This window comes from Sciurus vulgaris (assembly GCF_902686455.1).
Source record: "Sciurus vulgaris genome assembly, chromosome: 3".
In the NCBI taxonomy this organism is placed as follows: Eukaryota; Metazoa; Chordata; class Mammalia; order Rodentia; family Sciuridae; genus Sciurus; species Sciurus vulgaris.
The window spans coordinates 124,158,771-124,177,098 of NC_136463.1; the positions used below are offsets into that span (position 1 = coordinate 124,158,771).

The 18,328-nt window shown below is 37.4% G+C and overlaps 1 protein-coding gene across 5 annotated transcripts in view; it reads left to right on the plus strand.

Annotated features, from left to right (window-relative positions):
• The first annotated feature begins 1,408 nt into the window (after window positions 1-1,408).
• The window catches only part of UBR3 (ubiquitin protein ligase E3 component n-recognin 3), a 210,515-nt gene continuing 193,595 nt past the window's right edge, over window positions 1,409-18,328 (plus strand). For 4 of the 5 annotated variants that reach the window (XM_079135462.1, XM_079135466.1, XM_079135463.1 and 1 more), the window contains exon 1: window positions 1,409-2,007. In XM_079135462.1, the coding sequence (XP_078991588.1) occupies window positions 1,458-2,007 (550 nt within the window). In that variant the 5' untranslated portion in view covers window positions 1,409-1,457. The remainder of the gene's footprint in view (window positions 2,008-18,328) is intronic. The other variant, XM_079135465.1, reaches the window with a different exon arrangement.

The following is an 18,328-nucleotide window of genomic DNA, read 5'->3' on the forward strand; positions in this document are numbered from 1 at the left end:
TTTGGGGAAAAAAGCATGACAATGCATAAGGGTTTGCCCTGTAATAACACCTTTACAGACTAGTTTATGCAACATTTTCAAGGTTATAAATGTTTAAAATCCTCTGGAGTTTTTTTTTTTTTTAATTGTTTAACATCATCACCTGGTGTCCTAATTTTCTTTTCCTCCCTGTTTAAAACACCCCGGGAAAATTTCTTTCTTTGTATCTCTACTAAAGCCTAAAAGATTTCCATCTTGCCTTATTCATGCAATAAATTAGTTTACCAAGTGTTTGCTGGGCTGCTACCAATTGCTCCTTGCTACAGCTGGAGATAGCACTGGACATGTTGTTTACTGTGTGTTTCTGGGCATATAAGTTATCTCTTTAAGTTTTTATTTCCTCTGATAGTACCTACTTTATAGGAGTATTGGGAGGACTAAAAGAATTAATATACAAAGAATTGGCAAATACCAGATATTCAAGAAGCATTATCTGTTATAATTGTTCCCTTTAACAACCATACTTAGACTAATATTTGAGCACTTATAGGCAATGATAACGAAGATTCACTTTCTGCCTTCAAGAAATTTACCAATTAGTGCACTGGGGCTGATATTTTTACAGTTGAAGGGAGTTATATCACTTAAAAAAAGAAAAAGGAAGAATTAAAAAAAAAAAAAAAGAAAAAAAAAGAAAGAAAAGAAAAGAAAGGAAATGACCTGAGCAAGCATTGCCAAAATAGGGATGTAGTGTAGGAATCAGGAAATGATAAAGACACAGCGAAAGATTTGATAGAACATCTTCAAAAAACAGTGAACAGGCCATTGATCTGTGATGAACTTGAAATACTATTAGGAGATGAGAATGGACGTGTGAAATAAATACAAGATTGGAAGATTTGTGATGATGGTGGGTTTTGAGAGATGATTTGAGATTTTCCACTAGAGATTTTGAACAAAAGAACGACAGCCAAGAATGCATTTTAGTTTTCTAATGAATGTGCTTCACAAGATTAACCAGGAAATAGTATGAGGATAAGAACTGATTCAGGGCAATAATTAGGAGACTCCTTCAATAATAGTAGTCAACAGGAACGTAGGCTTTGCAAACGGTAACAAACATCTCAAAACTAAATGCAGGTGCCTAAATACATCCGGAAGACGTATATAATTTTAAGCAAATAAGGAAAAATTTACTTTTACTAGACATTTTTCTTTAAGGCGAGTACCTATTTCATCTTTGAAAGTTGAGAGCGAAGCGGTAGGAAAGGAACAGAGGCGGAGCCCAGGAGAAAGGGGCGGGAAGGAGAGCCCGTAACCTCAGGGGGTGTGTGCAGGGGCGGAGACCCAAGCGGAGGTGCGCGGCCGCCCAGGGATATCGCGAGAGTTGGGCGGGCCGAGCATTCGCAGCAGTCAATTCCCCCACCCTCCCGGGAGGAGCTGCCGGCCCTGGACTCTCCAAATTCTGAGCTCTCATCATGGCGGCGGCGGCGGCCGCGGCGGCCGTCGGGGGGCCGCAGCAGTCCCAGCCCGAGCTGCCCGCGCCGGGGCTGGCCCTAGACAAGGCGGCCACTGCAGCTCACCTGAAGGCGGCCCTCAGCCGCCCGGACAACCGCGCAGGTGCTGAGGAACTGCAGGCGCTGCTGGAACGGGTGCTTAGTGCCGAGCGGCCGCTGGCCGCGGCTGCGGGCGGCGAGGAGGCGGCGGCGGCCGGCGGCGGGGGCGGTCCGGGGGCGGCCGAAGAGGAGGCCTTGGAGTGGTGTAAGTGCCTTCTGGCGGGCGGCGGCGGCTACGACGAGTTCTGCGCCGCGGTGCGGGCCTACGACCCCGCGGCGCTCTGCGGCCTGGTCTGGACAGCCAACTTCGTGGCCTACCGCTGCCGGACGTGCGGCATCTCCCCCTGCATGTCGCTGTGCGCCGAGTGTTTTCACCAGGGCGACCACACCGGACACGACTTCAACATGTTCCGCAGCCAGGCCGGGGGCGCTTGTGACTGCGGAGACAGCAACGTGATGCGGGAGAGTGGGTGAGTGGAGCCCTCCCTCTGGCGAGGCGACCCCAGGCGGGGGGCTCTGCGGGCAACCCTGCTGGTGTCGAGGGAGGTCTGTAGGGGGGAATTGGGAGGCGACCCTGAGCTGTCAAGGGAAGGGTGTGGGGGAGGGCACAGCCACACGGGATTGAGGTGACTGAGCTGTCAGTGGTGGAAAGAGGGTGGGGAGGACGGGAGAGCATATTTAGAGAACCGGGCTGTGAATTTTCCGCGAGTGATAGGGAGAATAGAACCAGTTCGCGGGGTAGGAGGGGAGGGAGAAGGAAGGGATACTTGGGGAATCTGGTATGGAGCTGTCAATTGTGTACTTGTGGAAAAGGCTGCAAAGCTGCCTGCCTGATTCTTGAGAAGAGACTTAGGAAGTGATTTGGATTGACTGGGAGCGGGGTGATATTGTGGACTGAATTGGGTCACAGGATGATGAGAGCTGGGGAGGTGGTCTTTAACTGCAGGAAAGGACGCGCGGGGAAAGGCTTCTGAACTGTCCGTGTGTCCGTCAGTATGAGCGAAGGAGCGCTTGAGCTGATGGGGGTTGAGGGAGGAGGGAAGGGGAGGGGCATGCATGAAAAGTGACTGTTGAGCTGTCAGTGGAGTATTTGTGTGCTGGAGTGACATCTAGAATTAGGGCTATTGAGCAGTCAGTTATTGAATACCCTTCATACCAGAAGAACAAACAAAACCTTGAGCAAATTAGAAATCAAGTGTTAGGTCTTCTCCAGTTAAGGCACTTTAATCACCAATTAATATGTGAACGTCTGTCTAAAAGGAGATATTCAAATGCATCTTTGACAGGATCATACGTATTTGACAGTGATGCATTAGGTGTTGGAACTTGCGACCCCACAACATTTCAAAGTCTGTAGTGAGTCAAAGAGTTAATACATATAGGATTTTGGTTTGGGACATGATGTCAGTGTCAGGGAAAATCCTGAGATAAAAGGAAAAACACAGTGAAAAAGAGGAGATTTTGGCTGTAAGCAGTTGAAAGAACATTAGCAATCTTGTTATTCAAGTTTTTCGATTTTCAGGTCTTAATAATTAATGATAGACTATCCTTTTTTTTATAGAAATGATCACGTTTTTCTACTTTAAAGTACTTGAAGTACTGTTATTTCAAAATATTTTTACTTATTATGTGCAAGTAAGGCTCCTTGGATGTTAAAAATAAGTGGGACACTGACTTACCCTTTAATCCACTTATACTTGAGCATAAAGTGATAAATTCCTTAAGTAGTAGCCTGAGAGTTAGAGGAGGAAGAGGAGACTTCTGTGCAAAGAGAGTAAGAAAAAAAATCTTTAGAATGGAGGTATTTTGAGCTTGCTAACAACAACAACAACAACAACAACAACAACAACTGTTGAGCCAACATTTGAGGTCTGGAAATGTATGAGTGACACTCTAAAAATATTTTCAAAGCTTAATGTTTGAATAATATTGAATAAGCTATTCACACAACTAAAAAAGTAAAAAGCAATACTATAATAAAAAGTTTGAAGTTTCCCTCCTATCTGCTTTCCTATCTGCCCAATTCCTTATATTATATTGTCTTAGAGTAAAATGAAGATAAATGTTTTCTAGTTTTACTGTCATTTTTTTTATGCAAAGGGTAGCATACTTTGCACTGTTCTACATCTTGCATTTTCACTTTTCTTAGATGTCTTTTCATATCAGTTAATTAGTGTTCTCATTCTGTTCTGTAAAAACTGCTACATAATGTTGATGCCATGAATTTGCCACTCTTGATTTAGTCATCTCTTGATGGGCATTTGAGTTTCCAGTATGAAATAAAAAACATGGTATGCCTGTCTTTTCCCACCTATGCAAGAATATCAATGTGATAAATTCTCAAAAATGGGATTTCTAAATTACCCTCCATAGACTTTTTACTAAGCAGTATATCAGGCTGTTTATTTTCTAGCAGCCTCATTAACAGATTGTTATTAAAACTTTGTTGTTTTTTTTTTTAAAAGAACCCATCTATTTGGCTGTCATCAAATTTTAACTGCTTTACATAATTTAATTCATTTAATGTTCACAATTTTGAGATTGTTGATGTTATTTTTCTCATTGTACAGAAGAGGAAAGTAAGGGCACAGCGTTTAAAGACTTAGACAAGATCACATAGGTAGGAAGATAGGTATCCTGACGGCTCAATTACTTCTCTATACATTTTTTTTTTTGAGTTCGTGTGTGTGTGTGTGTGTGTGTGTATGTATTCTGGGCGCTACCACCGAGCAATACTGCTAGCCCCTAAATAGCATTCTTATTAGTTCTTCTGTTCAATACTGTGTGTTTTTTTAAAAAAATATACCACTCACTTTTTAAAAACTTTCTTCCTCTTCTTCCTCCTCTTTGAGGGACATTGTAACATAGGAGTTGGAGCACTCTTTATTGATTTTTAGACATTTTTACTTCTTGGACTAGGTTAGCATTTAGAAGACCCCTAAAGAACATCACAGTAGGAAATAATACTGATTTTTTCCTGAATTTTGGAATACAGTGGTAATTGGTAATTATCATGTTGTCCTAGATGAGACTTTAATCTGATCTAAGTCTGATCTAATTGTGATGTTTCAGTGCAGGAATGTAAGTATGTCATTGAGTTTCTGTGAAGGTACTCACACAAATTTAGGGCTTCTTGCAGATAGTCCACATCCTGATCTCATGATATTTGCCTTACTGAGATTTCACAGAATCTATTTTTTCCTACCCTGTCAGCCTTCTATGAGTTGATACATAGTATTTTATGATTTATTATCTCTATCAGACATGTAGAGCTATTGCCTGTATGTATCATGTCTCGTTTCAGAAAGGGCGTGATTGAACAATAAACGGTATTGTGGACATGTGATTTTTCAGAATTTTTTCAGCATTTTGGGTTGGATAGAGTGATTCTTCTGTGCTATACATGTAATCTGCTTTAAGAGATACATGGTGTTGGCCAGAAGTGCAAGGTAAAATGATGCCTCTGAAATCGTTTTAGAATTAGAAATTAATAAATTATCACTATTCCAGTAGGCTGAAGCAGGAGGATTGCAAGTTCAAAGCCAGCCTCAGCAACCTAGTGAGGTCTTAAGCCACTTAGTGAAACCCTGTCTCAAAATAAATAAAGGGCCAGGGACGTGGCTCAGTGGTTAAGTGGTCAATTCCTGGTCCCTGCTCCCCAAAATAATCAAATTATCACTGTGCATAGTAAGCAAAGATGGACTACCCTGGCACGGACAGAATTTATTTAACTTTTTTCATTTTTTAAAAAATTGCAGTATTCTATATTTTAAGAAGGGCTGTACTTTAAATTTTTTAAATTTATTTTTTTTTTAAATTTTTTTGTGACGGGCCTTGCTAAATTGCCTAGACTGCCCTTAAACTTTAAATCCTCCAGCCTCAGACTCCCGAGTAGCTGGATTTATAGGGGTGCATCACCACACCAGGCTAATTCTCAAATTTTGATGCAAAGTTTGTCTGTTTGCATATTCTGTCCTATCTTATAGATGGTTTTTTTTTTTTTTTTTTTGCCTCCTTGCTTGTTTCTCACAGAGTCTAAGCTCCTTAAAAAATAGGGACTGCCTAAGCCAGTGTAGTCTCTTGGTTTAATAGATGCTAGTAAATGTTGAATCAAATTAGGCTATACCTGAAAAGTTGTCCTAAAATTACTTTGCTTTAACTATTTGAGAGGAGGTGTTAATTATTAAATGCATGGAAACTTTTTTCAGAGCACTTCAGGGATAATTTTCTTTTTTAATTTCAAAAATAATACATATTTGTAACAAAATAAGTAGATAAAGTAAAAACTATCTTACTCCTTAGTGAGAGATTTCCTTTACTTTCTTTTTGAGCTTAGTTATGCATTAAAAGTTGTGGGGGGCTGGGGATATAACTCAGTTGGTAGAGTGCTTGCCTCATGAGCACAAGGCCCTGGGTTCATTTCCAGCATCGCCAAAAAAAAAAAAAAAAAGAGAGATGTTGGTTATAATTTATCCAGCATTTTTAGAGGTTTTGCTTTTATGGTGCTAGAGATTGTACCCAGAGCCTCATGCATACTGAGCAAGTACTCTACCCCTGAGCTATGTCCCCAGCCCTTGAGGTTTTGTCATGGGAGGTTTTAGGTTGTTTGGTTTGTGGTAGTGTTAGAAATGGAAGTAGTGAATGTCTGGTTAATGTCATTCTATTTAGTATCTTGCTTTTGTCCCTTAACATATTATATTTATTGGGCACTGTCTCATATTTGTACACATAGAACTGTTTCATTTTCCTTTTTAAAGTTACATAGTATTCCATTGCATTTTTATTGTAGTGTGATTTTATGCATTCAGTTCCCTACTGATAAGACATTTACATTGTTTTTAGTCTGGACATGTCGTAGACATTGTTGTAGTCAGTATCCCTGTAACACTTCTTTGTGTATATTTGTAAGCTATCTGTGAGGATACATTCTCAAAAATCATGTCTCAGTTAAAGTAAATATGTACTTTAGCCAGGTGTGGCACATACCTGTGATCCCAGCTACTCAGGAAGGTAAGGCAGGAAAATCACAAGTCTGAGGTCACCCTGGACAATTTAGAGAGATCCTGTCTCAAAATAAAAAAAGAGCCAGGTAGGTAGTTCAGTGGTAGAGTGCTTACTTAGCATGCACAAGCCCCTGTATTCATTTCCCAGTACCACTTAAGGAAAAAGAAAGAAAATTAAATAGAACCCTCTAAAAAAATTTACATTCTCATCAACAAAAGTATAAATTTGTTTCTTTAAATCCTGACCAACATATATGGTATTATCAGTGTTTTCTTTTTTAGGACAATTTTAATTTTAATTAAATTTTATTAAATTTAATTAAGTTTTATTAATTTAAATTTAATTAAATTTAATTTTGAGTATAGAAAACTCAACAGAGTACATTTAATTCAGTTTAGTGGTAAGTTGTTTAGCTTTTGACTTTTCCAGCTTGGCATTGTGAGCCACAGATTTTGGAGCCAGGACATTACTTCCCCAGCTATGGTCGATCTCATCATATCTGTTACTGTACTTGGTTCTTACAGTTATAAGAACTAAGCTTAGCCAGAGCTAAGACAAATCTCCCGAGTTACCTTGTTTGACGGCAAAGATGGTGCATGTCTTGCCGTGAAGGAGATATCTCAGTCTACCCTTCCTTTTGATGATGCAGTAGAGAACTCCTGTCTTAAAACTCAGGGAGGCAGGAAGACAGCTAGCTCAATGGGGTTCAAGCTATGTGCAGTCACCACCAGCAAAGCCTTCTCATTCTGCACTAAGGTGGTTGAAGGACAGGTAGTCTCTTGATGGGGGGCATCCTTTTGCCCACAGATTCTCCTTAGCATGACCAATTGTCTCTGCTTCTTGTCTTATTTTTTATTTGGTCTGTAGTTGTGAGCTGGCTTAAGCAGGTGAATAAGCTGTATGGCCATCCAAAGCCTGGGTGAACTGGTTAATCTCCAGAGGTACTTTTAGCCACTTATAGAAGAAAGCTCTTTGCTGCTGCAGCTAGATGTAGCAGGGTCATTTGAGAAAAGGGCCCTTTTTAGTTGGATGTTTTGTTCAGTGCTACTTTTGGGCTTTTTCTCAAATAGGAATTTACTACCTTCTTGGCCTCCTGCTTCTTCATGACAGCAGAAATGGGGCCCCCTTGGCTTCCTTTCCTTTTAGCATCTTAGGCATCTGGAGGAGGAACTGATCTTAGTTAATCTCATAAGACAAAATGATAATCTTGTTTCAACTATCAGCCCCCCATTCTCTTCCAAGATTAGAGTACATTGAAGCAAATATTATATATTGTATAATTTATAAATATTTCTCAGTAAAGAGATGTGAACTCTAAAATAAAACATAACTCAAGTGTCCATTTGATGAATGATGATTAAAGAAAATGTGATATACACACACACCCACAGTGGAATATTTATTCAGCCCTTAAAAAGGGGTAAAATTCTGTTGGTGCGCACCTATAATACCAGTGACTCAGGAGTCTGAGGTAGGAGGACCACTAGGGATGAATGCCCCTGCGTTCAATCCTCAGTACGGGGGCGGGGGGGTGGCAGGGGTGGGAAGGAACAAAAAACACATGCCATGCAACAGCATACATAAACCTTGAAGACATTATTCTAACTGAAATAAGCCAGAGGACAGATATCTTATGCTTCTGTTCATATGCAGTAGCTTGAATAGTCAAATTCATAGAGACAGAAAGAATAGTGGTTATCAGGAGCTAGGAGACAGGGAGAAGTGGGAGTTATTTATTTTTATTTTATGGTATTGGGGATGAACTCAGGAGTGCTCTGCTACTGTGCTACTCACCACTCAATCCTTTTTTTTTTTTTTTTTTTTTTTTTTTTTTTTTTGAGATAGGGTCTAGCTTAGTTGCTGAGTCTGGTCTTGAATTTGCAGTCCTCCTACCACATCCTCTTGAGTTGCTGGGATCACAGACATGTGCCACCACACCCACTGGAAGTTATTGTTTAATGGGAAAATTTAAAGTTTAGGAAAATGAAAAGTTCTTGAAATGGTTGTTCGTGATGGTTGCACAACAGTGCATATGTATTTAATGCTGCTGCATTGTACACTTATAAATGGTTTAAATGGTAAATGTTGTGTTCATATTTTACCATAATTGAAAAAAGCCCACAGTGCCGTTGCCATACCTAAAATATTGATAATTCTTTTCTTAAAATATTCATAATTCTTTCTGCCTGTCTTTCTTTTTTTCCTTAGGGTGCTGAGTATTGATCCTAGGTGTTCATACATGTTGGGTAAGCACTGTTACACTGTGCTGCATCCTCAGCCCACAAAAATTAATTCTTTCTTTCTTCCCTTTTTTTTTGATGCCAGGAATTGAACCCAAGGGTGCTTAACCACTGAGCCACATCCCACCCCTTTTTATTATTTATTTTGAGACAGGGTCTCTTGTAAGTTGCTCAGGCTGGCCTTGAACATGTAATCTTCCTGCCTAAGCCTCCTGAGTTGCTGTTTGACAGGAATGTGCCACAATGCCTGGCCCACAATCCATTCTTTTTATTTTTTATTTTTTAGTCATTGATGGACCTTTATTTTTTTTATTTATATGTGGTGCTGAGAATTGAACCTAGTGCCTCACACATGCTAGGCAAGTGCTCTTACCACTGAGCCACAGCCCCAGCCTGAACCACAATCCATTCTTTTTTTTTTTAATATCTTTTATGGTTTTTTTTACCCACAACTTTATTGAGGTATGATTGGTATCACAATCGTTCTTTTTTTTTTTTTTTTTTTTTTTTGGGTGCTGGGGATTGAACCCAGGGCCTTGTGCTTACAAGGCAAGCACTCTACCGACTGAGCTACCTCCCCAGACCCCACAATCCATTCTTAATGTAATTAAATATCTAGTGAATGTTCAGATCTGAGTAGTCTCATTCTTGATTTCCAGAGCTGATTTGTTCAAATCAGGATCCAGATAAGTCTTTTGTATTGTACTTGGTTGTTATATTGCTTCTATCCTTCATTCATAAGTTTCCTGATCATTTAAAAAAAATTCTCTGCAGTTTATTTGTTAAAGAAACCCACATTCTGTGTTTTACTGATTGCATCTTTGTGATATTTAGGATATCTTCTGCCTCTTGTATCCTGCAAACTAATAGTTGGATTTAGAGACTTATCATTTCATATTCTTTTCTTCTTTTTGTGAAAAAACTTTTAGTAGTTTTAAAAATATTTTTAGTTGGGGATGGACACAATAACTTTATTTTATTCATTTTTTTTATGTGGTGCTGAGGATAAAACCCAGTGCCTCACACGTACTAGGCAAGTGCTCTACCACTGAGTGACAATCCCAGCCCTTTTTAGTAGTGTTTTATATTTCTGTTCCATCATATTAAATGCTACATATTAAAAGCTTGTCTCTACTATAGTAAATGTTAGAATTGATCAGTGGGTTCAGGTTTGTGAACCTGGTCCATTTGTTACAAAGTTCTACATCATGGTCAAAATTTTAGCAACTATTGATTTTTGTTGTCCAAACCATTATTTTATTAGGGGTTGCTTTGCAAAATGATGATATTCTAGTGGTATTATCCCTTCATATTTTAGTAAGAATTCTTTCTAAAGGACTCTACACTTAATATCAAGAATCAGCTGTACTCACCTATCTCTAGACATGTTTTGCAGAGATCTTCTTTGGAAGGGGAATCCTGTGGTCAAACATATTTGGGAGATACTGGTATTCTCTTGGATCTTTGCAATGCGAACATCTTAAAGAAATCCTGTATCTGTAACTTTTTATAATCTAAGATGTGTTCATTAAATCCAAGCAACCACTGATTTTGAGTCATACCAATTTGGTAATTCAGTTCATTTGAATATCCTGCCATTACCATAGTATCAACATGTCTAAAGTTGAATCAATATATATCTCTTCAAAATAACTCCCTGTAGATTTTTTCTTCCTTCCTTTAAATAAAAATTACTAGTTTTTTTTTTTTTTTTTCCTAGTTAGAAATCCCAGCTAATAATTTCTTAAATCACAAAGATATTCACTGTTTGCAGCTTAGGACTAGTTTGGCACTGGTTAATTAGTGTTATTAGGCATCACACTTTTCTTTTGATGAACTGTGAACTCTTCCTCCATGATTTTAGTTTGTTGGCCTTTGGTCTTTCTTATTGCATGACTTGGGAGAAAACAGGAATGAATATTGACTAGATATCTAACAAGGATTGCTTAGCATCATTCTTTTTTTTTTTTTTGCGGTGCTGGGGATTGAACCCAGGGCCTTGCGCTCGACAGGCAAGCACTCTACCAATTGAGTTATATCCCCAGCCCCAGCATCATTCTTTTTTTTCATCATTCTTAATTCATTCTTTGTGCTTGTTATAAAAGTCTGTACTTTTGTCCCATATTTGTTCTTTCATTCTCTACTCTTACCTTAATCCAGGCCTTTATGACATCATAGCCTATTCTTTTTAAAAAATATTTTTTAGTTGTAAATGGACACAATACCTCTGTTTTATTTATTTATTTTTATGTGGTGCTGAGGATGGAACCTAGTACCTTACATGTGCTAGGCAAGCACTCTACCACTGAGCCACAACTCCAGTCCATAGCCTATTCTTAAGTTGCTGGTTTTTTGTCTGTAGTAATTTCACAGTCCAATCTGTCACTCATATAAAATTGTGCTAATTATGTATATTATTTATTTACTTAAAATAGCTTCCCAGTGTTTATAGCCTAAAGTTCAGAGCCCTTAACTTGGTGTCAAAGTTTTCCTCAACATGGTCTGTACCTAAATGACCAACTTTATTGCATCTTTGTTGCTCTGTGGAATCCTCTCTGTTATTTTTTAGCTCAGTATGTGTTCCTGCCATTGAAGTCTCATGTTATATTTTGTCCTGTAAAGTGTAGTTTGAGTTTTACTTTTATTGAGAATGAAACTCATCTGTAGAGGCAGTACTCCTGTTGCACAAGTGTAGTATAAAATCACAGTGCAGGATTTGATTTTCTGACCTAACAATTTTTTTCATCCATAGTTTATACTCCTACAAATAATGAACTTTCAATAAAGTGTTGATAATGAAGACCTGTGCCTTGCCTACTCTCATTTATATCCTCTACATAAGTATTGAGATTTCAGCAAACTGTTTAATTATGCCATATTTTGTGGTTATTAATATTATGGGGGGTGTTAGAGCTAATCTCTTAAATTATACTTCTATGTATGTATTTGCATGGATTACTTGTATAATTTTCTTCACTATAAACCTGGAATTTTCTTTACAGTAATATCCAACTAACTCTCAAGTCACCAGTTCAAGGGAACATAACCCTTCTCATGATGAAAGAACTTGGGAGAAGAAGAGCTGAAGAAAAATTTCCTTTTCTCTTTTCATTATACTTTTTTTCATTGTTAGTTTCATTGAAGATTGAAGATTCATTGGGACTTCAGCTGGCATTATAATTTCTAGTTATCTTCATTGTAATGAAGTTTCACTATAACAAAGTAATTTGGAAGTCATGTTAGGCTGAATTATTTTTTCTTATCTTTCATCATTATAGAAATACTAATTTTTTTTTTTTTTTTTTTTTTTTTTTTTTTTTTGCTGTGCTGGGGATTGAATTCAGGATCTTATGCTAGGCAAGCATTTTACCTCTGAGCTATACCCCCCAACCCTATAAATCTCTTTAAACTGTTTTAAATTATGAAACAAATATATAGAAAAATTCAAACATAATGTAACTGACACATTTAGACTTCCTACTGAAATTTAATAGATGTTAACCTTTTGCCATGTTTGCTTTGAATTGAAATAAAAATTATTAAAGCCCAATCCATGTTGTTACCCTTCCTTTCTTTTTCTTTCCCCAGGAAATTTCATTGTCTTGAAATTCCTTTTCCATGTCCATGCATGTTTTTGTGCTTTTACTGCATGGAAATAGTCAATGTATTGTTTTGGCATTAAAATATTACATAAATGATTTTATATGAATCCTTTTGCAATTTGCCTTTTTCGCTTACTATGTTGTTAATAATAGACAAGTTTGTTCATTTCTTTTTTTTTGGGGGGGGGGGTACTAGGGATTGAACTCAGGGCCCTCAGCCACTAATCTACATCCTCAGCCCTATATTTATTTCATTTAGAGACAGGGTCTCGCTGAGTTGCTTAGAAATTTTATTCATTTCTAACTACTTTTAAGTATTTAATGTTATGACTAAACCATAGTTTTCTCTTTCTTTGCTGAGGGACAGTTAAATACTTTTTTTTTTTTTTGCTTCCAAAAGGGCTGTAGTGAACAACTTTATATGTGTCTCTTTGTACAGAGGGATTAGAATTCCTTTAGGGTAGATTCCTAGGAGAGGAATTGCAGGTCTTTAGAGGTTTCTATTCTTTAACATTACTAGATAAGCCCTTCAATGGCTGATGCAAATTTACTTCCTTTTATATTGTCATCTGAAATTTGGGTTCTGTTCTTATCAAAACTTGGTCTTATGAATACAAATTTTTAGTTTTTGCCAATTTATATAAGCATAATTTTAAGATTTGTACTTTCCTATTAGTAAAATTGAGAATCTTTTCATATGTTCTGGAGCCATTTGAGCATCTTCTTTTGTGAGTTGCTGGTTCATATTCTTTGCCTATTTTCTATGATTTTTTTCTTCTTGTCTTACTGAGTTTTAAGAAATATAAATATATTTAAGACACTGATACTGGGTTATATGAATTTGTAATTTCATCTATTAGGCTTGTCTTTTACTGTGTAAATACATAAATGGTGTTTCCTGTGGTTTTGATAGTTCGAATGTGTCCTCCAAAGGTTCTTATGCTAGAAACTTGGTCCTCAGTGTGACAGTTTTGGGAGGTGGTACATCCTTTAGAGGTGAGGCCTTAGTGGAAAGTGACTAGACCACTGGAAATGCTGTCCTTAAGGGGATTAATGTATTCTCATTGGGACTTCAGTTAGTTCATGTGAGAATGGGTTGTTATAAAAAGAGCAAACCTGGCCTCTCTGGCTTTCTGGGTTACCATATGATCTTTTTTGCACATGTTCCAGTCATTGTGATACCATCTACCATGTGGCCCTCACCAGAGACTGAATAGATAGATAGGGCTACCTGATCTTGGACCTACAAAACCATTTCTACAAAAGAAACCTCTTTTCTTTATAAAGTACTCAGCTTTGGGTATTTTATCATAGCAACCAAAAATGGACTGTTATAAAAGGTTTTAAATTAAAAATGTAGTTTTTCTTCTCTTGTTTGTATGATTTTTAGGAAAAAATCTTTACTTTTTTAAGAATATGTTTATGTTTGCTTCTAAAAGATTTAAGATTTTGCATCTCACATTTAGCCTTTAGTAAGTTTGGAATTTATTTTACATATAGTATGAGACTAAGATCTAATTTTTTCTTTTTCAAAATGGAGAGCCAGTTGTTCTAACACTGATTTATTGAGCTTTTTTCCCCTCCTTTGATCTATAGTGCTACCTCCATCACATACCAAATTTCTGTACATGTCCTAAGCTTTCTATTGTATTGATGTGTTTCTTTCTATAATATTATACTGCCTTATTAAAACATTGAAATAAATCTTGATAGGACAGAATTTCTGCATTATTACTCTTCAAAAGAATTTTGACTGTTCTTGGTCCCTAACTCTTCCATTTGAATTTCAGGGTCCACTTGTTAAATTCTGTGGAAGACTCCTGTTAAGTACTGATTAGAATCACATTCAATTTGAGGACATTGCAGGAGACATATAAGTTATTTATTGTAACACTATTTGAAACAGGGAAAAATTGGTAACATTGAGATTAGTGAACTGTGATTTAATCATGCAATTGAATATAGAATATATAAATTACCTTCTGTTTTAGCTTGTGTTGCTATATCAAAATGCCCAAGATGGAGTAATTTATATAGAAGAGATATTTATTTCTTAATGAATTAAGGCTAGGCAGGCCAAGATCAAGGTGCTGGCATTTGGTGTGTGATGAGTGTCTTCTTATTGTATCCTCATATAGTGGAATGGATAAAAAGTGTAAAAGGAGTCTATACTCATTCCCTCTAGCCCTTTTATAAGACTGAGTCCTCATGACTTAATCACTTCCCCAAGAGCCCTACCTGAATAATCACAATAGGGATTAAGTTTCACATGAATTTGAAGGGGACACATAGCATTCCAACCCTGGCTCCCCCAAATTCATGTTCTTTGTAGAATACATTTATTCCATTCCAACAAGTCAAACAAATCATAAGTTTCTATCATACAATGGTAGAATAGGCATAAGACAGACATTTTCATTTCAAAAGAGTCAAGAAGAAAGATCTGAAGTGAAGTCTAAAATAGCAAGGTAAACATTAAATCTTAAGGCTTGAGAACAATCTTTGACTCCTCCTTCTGCTCTCTGGACAAACTGGGGTAGAAGTTACGTCCCCAAAGCTCCTGGCAGCCCTACCCACTTGGCTCTTTTGGGCACAGTTCACACAGTTCTCATGGTTTGGAGTCAGGTGTCTGTGACTCTTCCAGGCTGGAGTTACATGCTGATGGGGGAGCCTGGTTATGTTTATTAATTTTTTTCTCTATTCTCAATTTCATGATAATCTTTTATTATGTTCTCCTTTGGGTTTAATTTACTCATCTCTTTGTGGTTTCTTTTCTTTTTAGGTACTGGAGATTGAACCCAGGGGTACTTTACCTCTGAACTATATCCCCAGCTGTGCCCCCCACCCCTTTTTTTTTTTTTTTTTTGAGACAGGGTCTTGCTGAGTTGCTTAGGGCCTTGTTAAATTGCTAAGACTGTCTTTGAATTTGTGTAATCCTCAGCCTCCCTAGTTGCTGGAATTACAGGTGTGTACCACTTTACCTGGCTCTTTTTTTTTTTTTTTTTTTTTCTTTTTCTTTCTGGTTTCTTAAGGTGGCAGTTTAGATCATTTATTTGTGGTCGTCTTTCGTAGTAGGTTTTTTTTTTTTTAAATATTCTTTTAGTTGTTGATGGAACTTATTTTATTCATTTATTTATATGTGGTGCTGAGAATTAAATCTAGTGCCTCACACATGCTAGGCAAGTACTCTACCACTGAGCCACAGCCCCAGCCTTCTAGTAGGTTTAATGCTATAAATTTCCTTCTAAGCATAGATTGAGGCATCTAATTTTTTAAATATATTTTCACTTTATCCCATCAAAATAGTTTGTTTTCTGTGATTTCCTTTTTGGTACTTGGATTATTTAGATATTTTGGGAATTTTACAGATTCTGTTGACTAGTAATTTCTAGTTTAATTCAGTTATTGTCAGAGAATATGCTTTAGTCAATTCATTTAAAATTGTTAATGTTTCTTTTCTATTTTAGAATATAGTATGCCTTGATGAATAGTCCATATGTACTTGAAAAAAATGTATTATTTTGTTGTGGGTGTAGTGTTTTATAATAAAGTTGGTTGATAGTGTTTTTCAGGTCTTCTAAATTTAGGAAGACTTTTTTTTTTCCTCTTCGGTGTTGGGGAATGAACCCAAAGTCTCATGCATGCTGGGCAAGTACTCTACCACTGAACCCATACATTCTTTTTTTTTTGAAACAACAATATTAAAAAAAATTTTTTTTTTAGTGATACATGACAGAACAGTTTTTTGAATTTTAAAAATGTTTTAATTGGTTTTACATGACAATAGAATGCATTGTACACAAATGGAGCATAACTTCTCATTCCTCTGGCCCTACGTGGTGCTGAGTCACACCAGTAATCAATCATACATGTATATAGGGTCTGTCTCATCCTACTGTCCTTCCCTTCCCACCCCTCCCCTCCCTTCTGCGTAATCCAGAGTTCCTTCATTCTTCCCTACCCACCCCCAGTAGAGTGTATTTTGACATATCATACATATATGGAATAAAACTTCCCATTCTTGTGGTTGTACATGAAGCGGAGTTACAGGGGTTGTGTATTCATATATGAACATAAGATATGTCCGATTCGTTCTACTATCTTTCCCATTCCCATACCCCTCCTTTTGCCCCATTCCCCTCCTTTTGCCCCATTCCCCCTGTTCATCCAGTGAATTCACTCCCCAACCCCCTGTTGTGAGTCAGCATTTGCATATCAGAGAACTTTCATTCAGCCTGTGGTTTTTGGGGAATTGGCTTATTTTGCTTTAGCATGATAGCCTCCAGTTCCATCCATTTACTGGCAAATACCATAATTTCATTTTTCTTTATGACCGAGTAATATTACGTTGTGTATATGTACCATATTTTCTATATCCATTCATCTGTTGAAGGATACGCAGGTTGGTTCTATAGTTCAGCCGTTGTGAATTGAGCTGCTGTAAACATTGATGTGGTTGTGTCACTGTAGTATGCTGATTTTAAGTCCTTTGGGTATAAACCAAGGAGTGGGATAGCTGGGTCAAATGGTGGTTCCATTCCAAGTTTTATTAGGAATCTCCATACTGCTTTCCATAGTGGGTGCAGCAATTTGCATTCCTCCCAGCAACGTATGAGTGTACTTTTTCCCCACATTCTTGCCAAAGTTTATTATTTGTATTTTTCATTTTTACTTTTGGGGTACTGGGGATTGAACCATGACCCGCGTGCATGTGAGGCAAAGCACTCTACCAGCGTAGCTATATCTGCAGCCTGTTACTTGTATTGTATTGCCTTTCTGACTGGAATGAGATGAAATCTCAGTGTTTTAAATTTTCATTTCTCTAATTGCTAATGGTGTTGAAATTTTTTCAAATGTTGTTGACCATGTTGTATTTCTTCTGTGAAGTGTCTGTTCAGTTCCTTTGCCCATTTATTGATTAGGTTATTTGTTTAGATTATTTGTGTTTTTTTTTTTTGGTGATAGGGATTGAACTCAGGGGAACTTAACCACTGAGCCCACATCCCTATCCCTTTTTAAAATTCTATTTAGAGACAGGTCGTCACTAAGTTGCTGAGGCTCACTTTGAACTTGTGATCCTCCTGCCTCAGCCTCCCAAGCCACTGGGATTACAGATGTGTACCACAATGCCCAGTGGTTTGTTGTTGTTGTTGTTGTATTGAGGTCTTTATTATCCTGGAGATTAATGCTCTATTTGAACTGTGTGTGGCAAAGATTTTTCTCTCATTCTGTAGGTTCTCTCTTCATATTCTTGATTGTTTTTCTGCTATGAAGAAGCTTTTTAATTTGATACATCCCATTTATTTATTTAATTTTTTATATTAAAATCTTTTTTACAGACTGCATTTTGATTTCATTGTACACAAATGGGGTACAACTTTTCATTTCTATGGTTGTACACAATGTAGATTCACACCATTCATGTAATCATACATATACATAGGGTAATACTGTTTCATTCTGCTATCTTTCTGTCCTCCACCCCAATTTCCTCTATACCATCCAAAGTTACTTCATTCTTCTCTTCCCCCCACCACCCTGCCTTGTTATCTATTTTCATGCACTTATCAGAGAAAACATTCAGCCTTTGGTTTTTTGGGTTGTCCTGTTTCACTTAGCATGATATTTTCCAGCTTCATCCATTTACCAGCAAATGCCATAATTTTATTCTTCTTTATGGCTGAGTAATATTCCATTGTGTATATATACACCATGGTTTCTTTATCCATTCGTCAGTTGAAGGGCATCTAGGTTGGTTCCATAATCTAGCTATTGTGAATTGAGCTGCTGTGACTCTTAATATGAGGCTGTGAATATTAATATGAGGCTGCATCACTGTAGTATGCTTATGTTTAAGTTCTTTGGGTATAAACCAAGGAGTGGGATAGCTGGGTCAAATGGTGGGTCCATTCCAAGTTTATTGGAATTTATTGGATTGATTGATTTG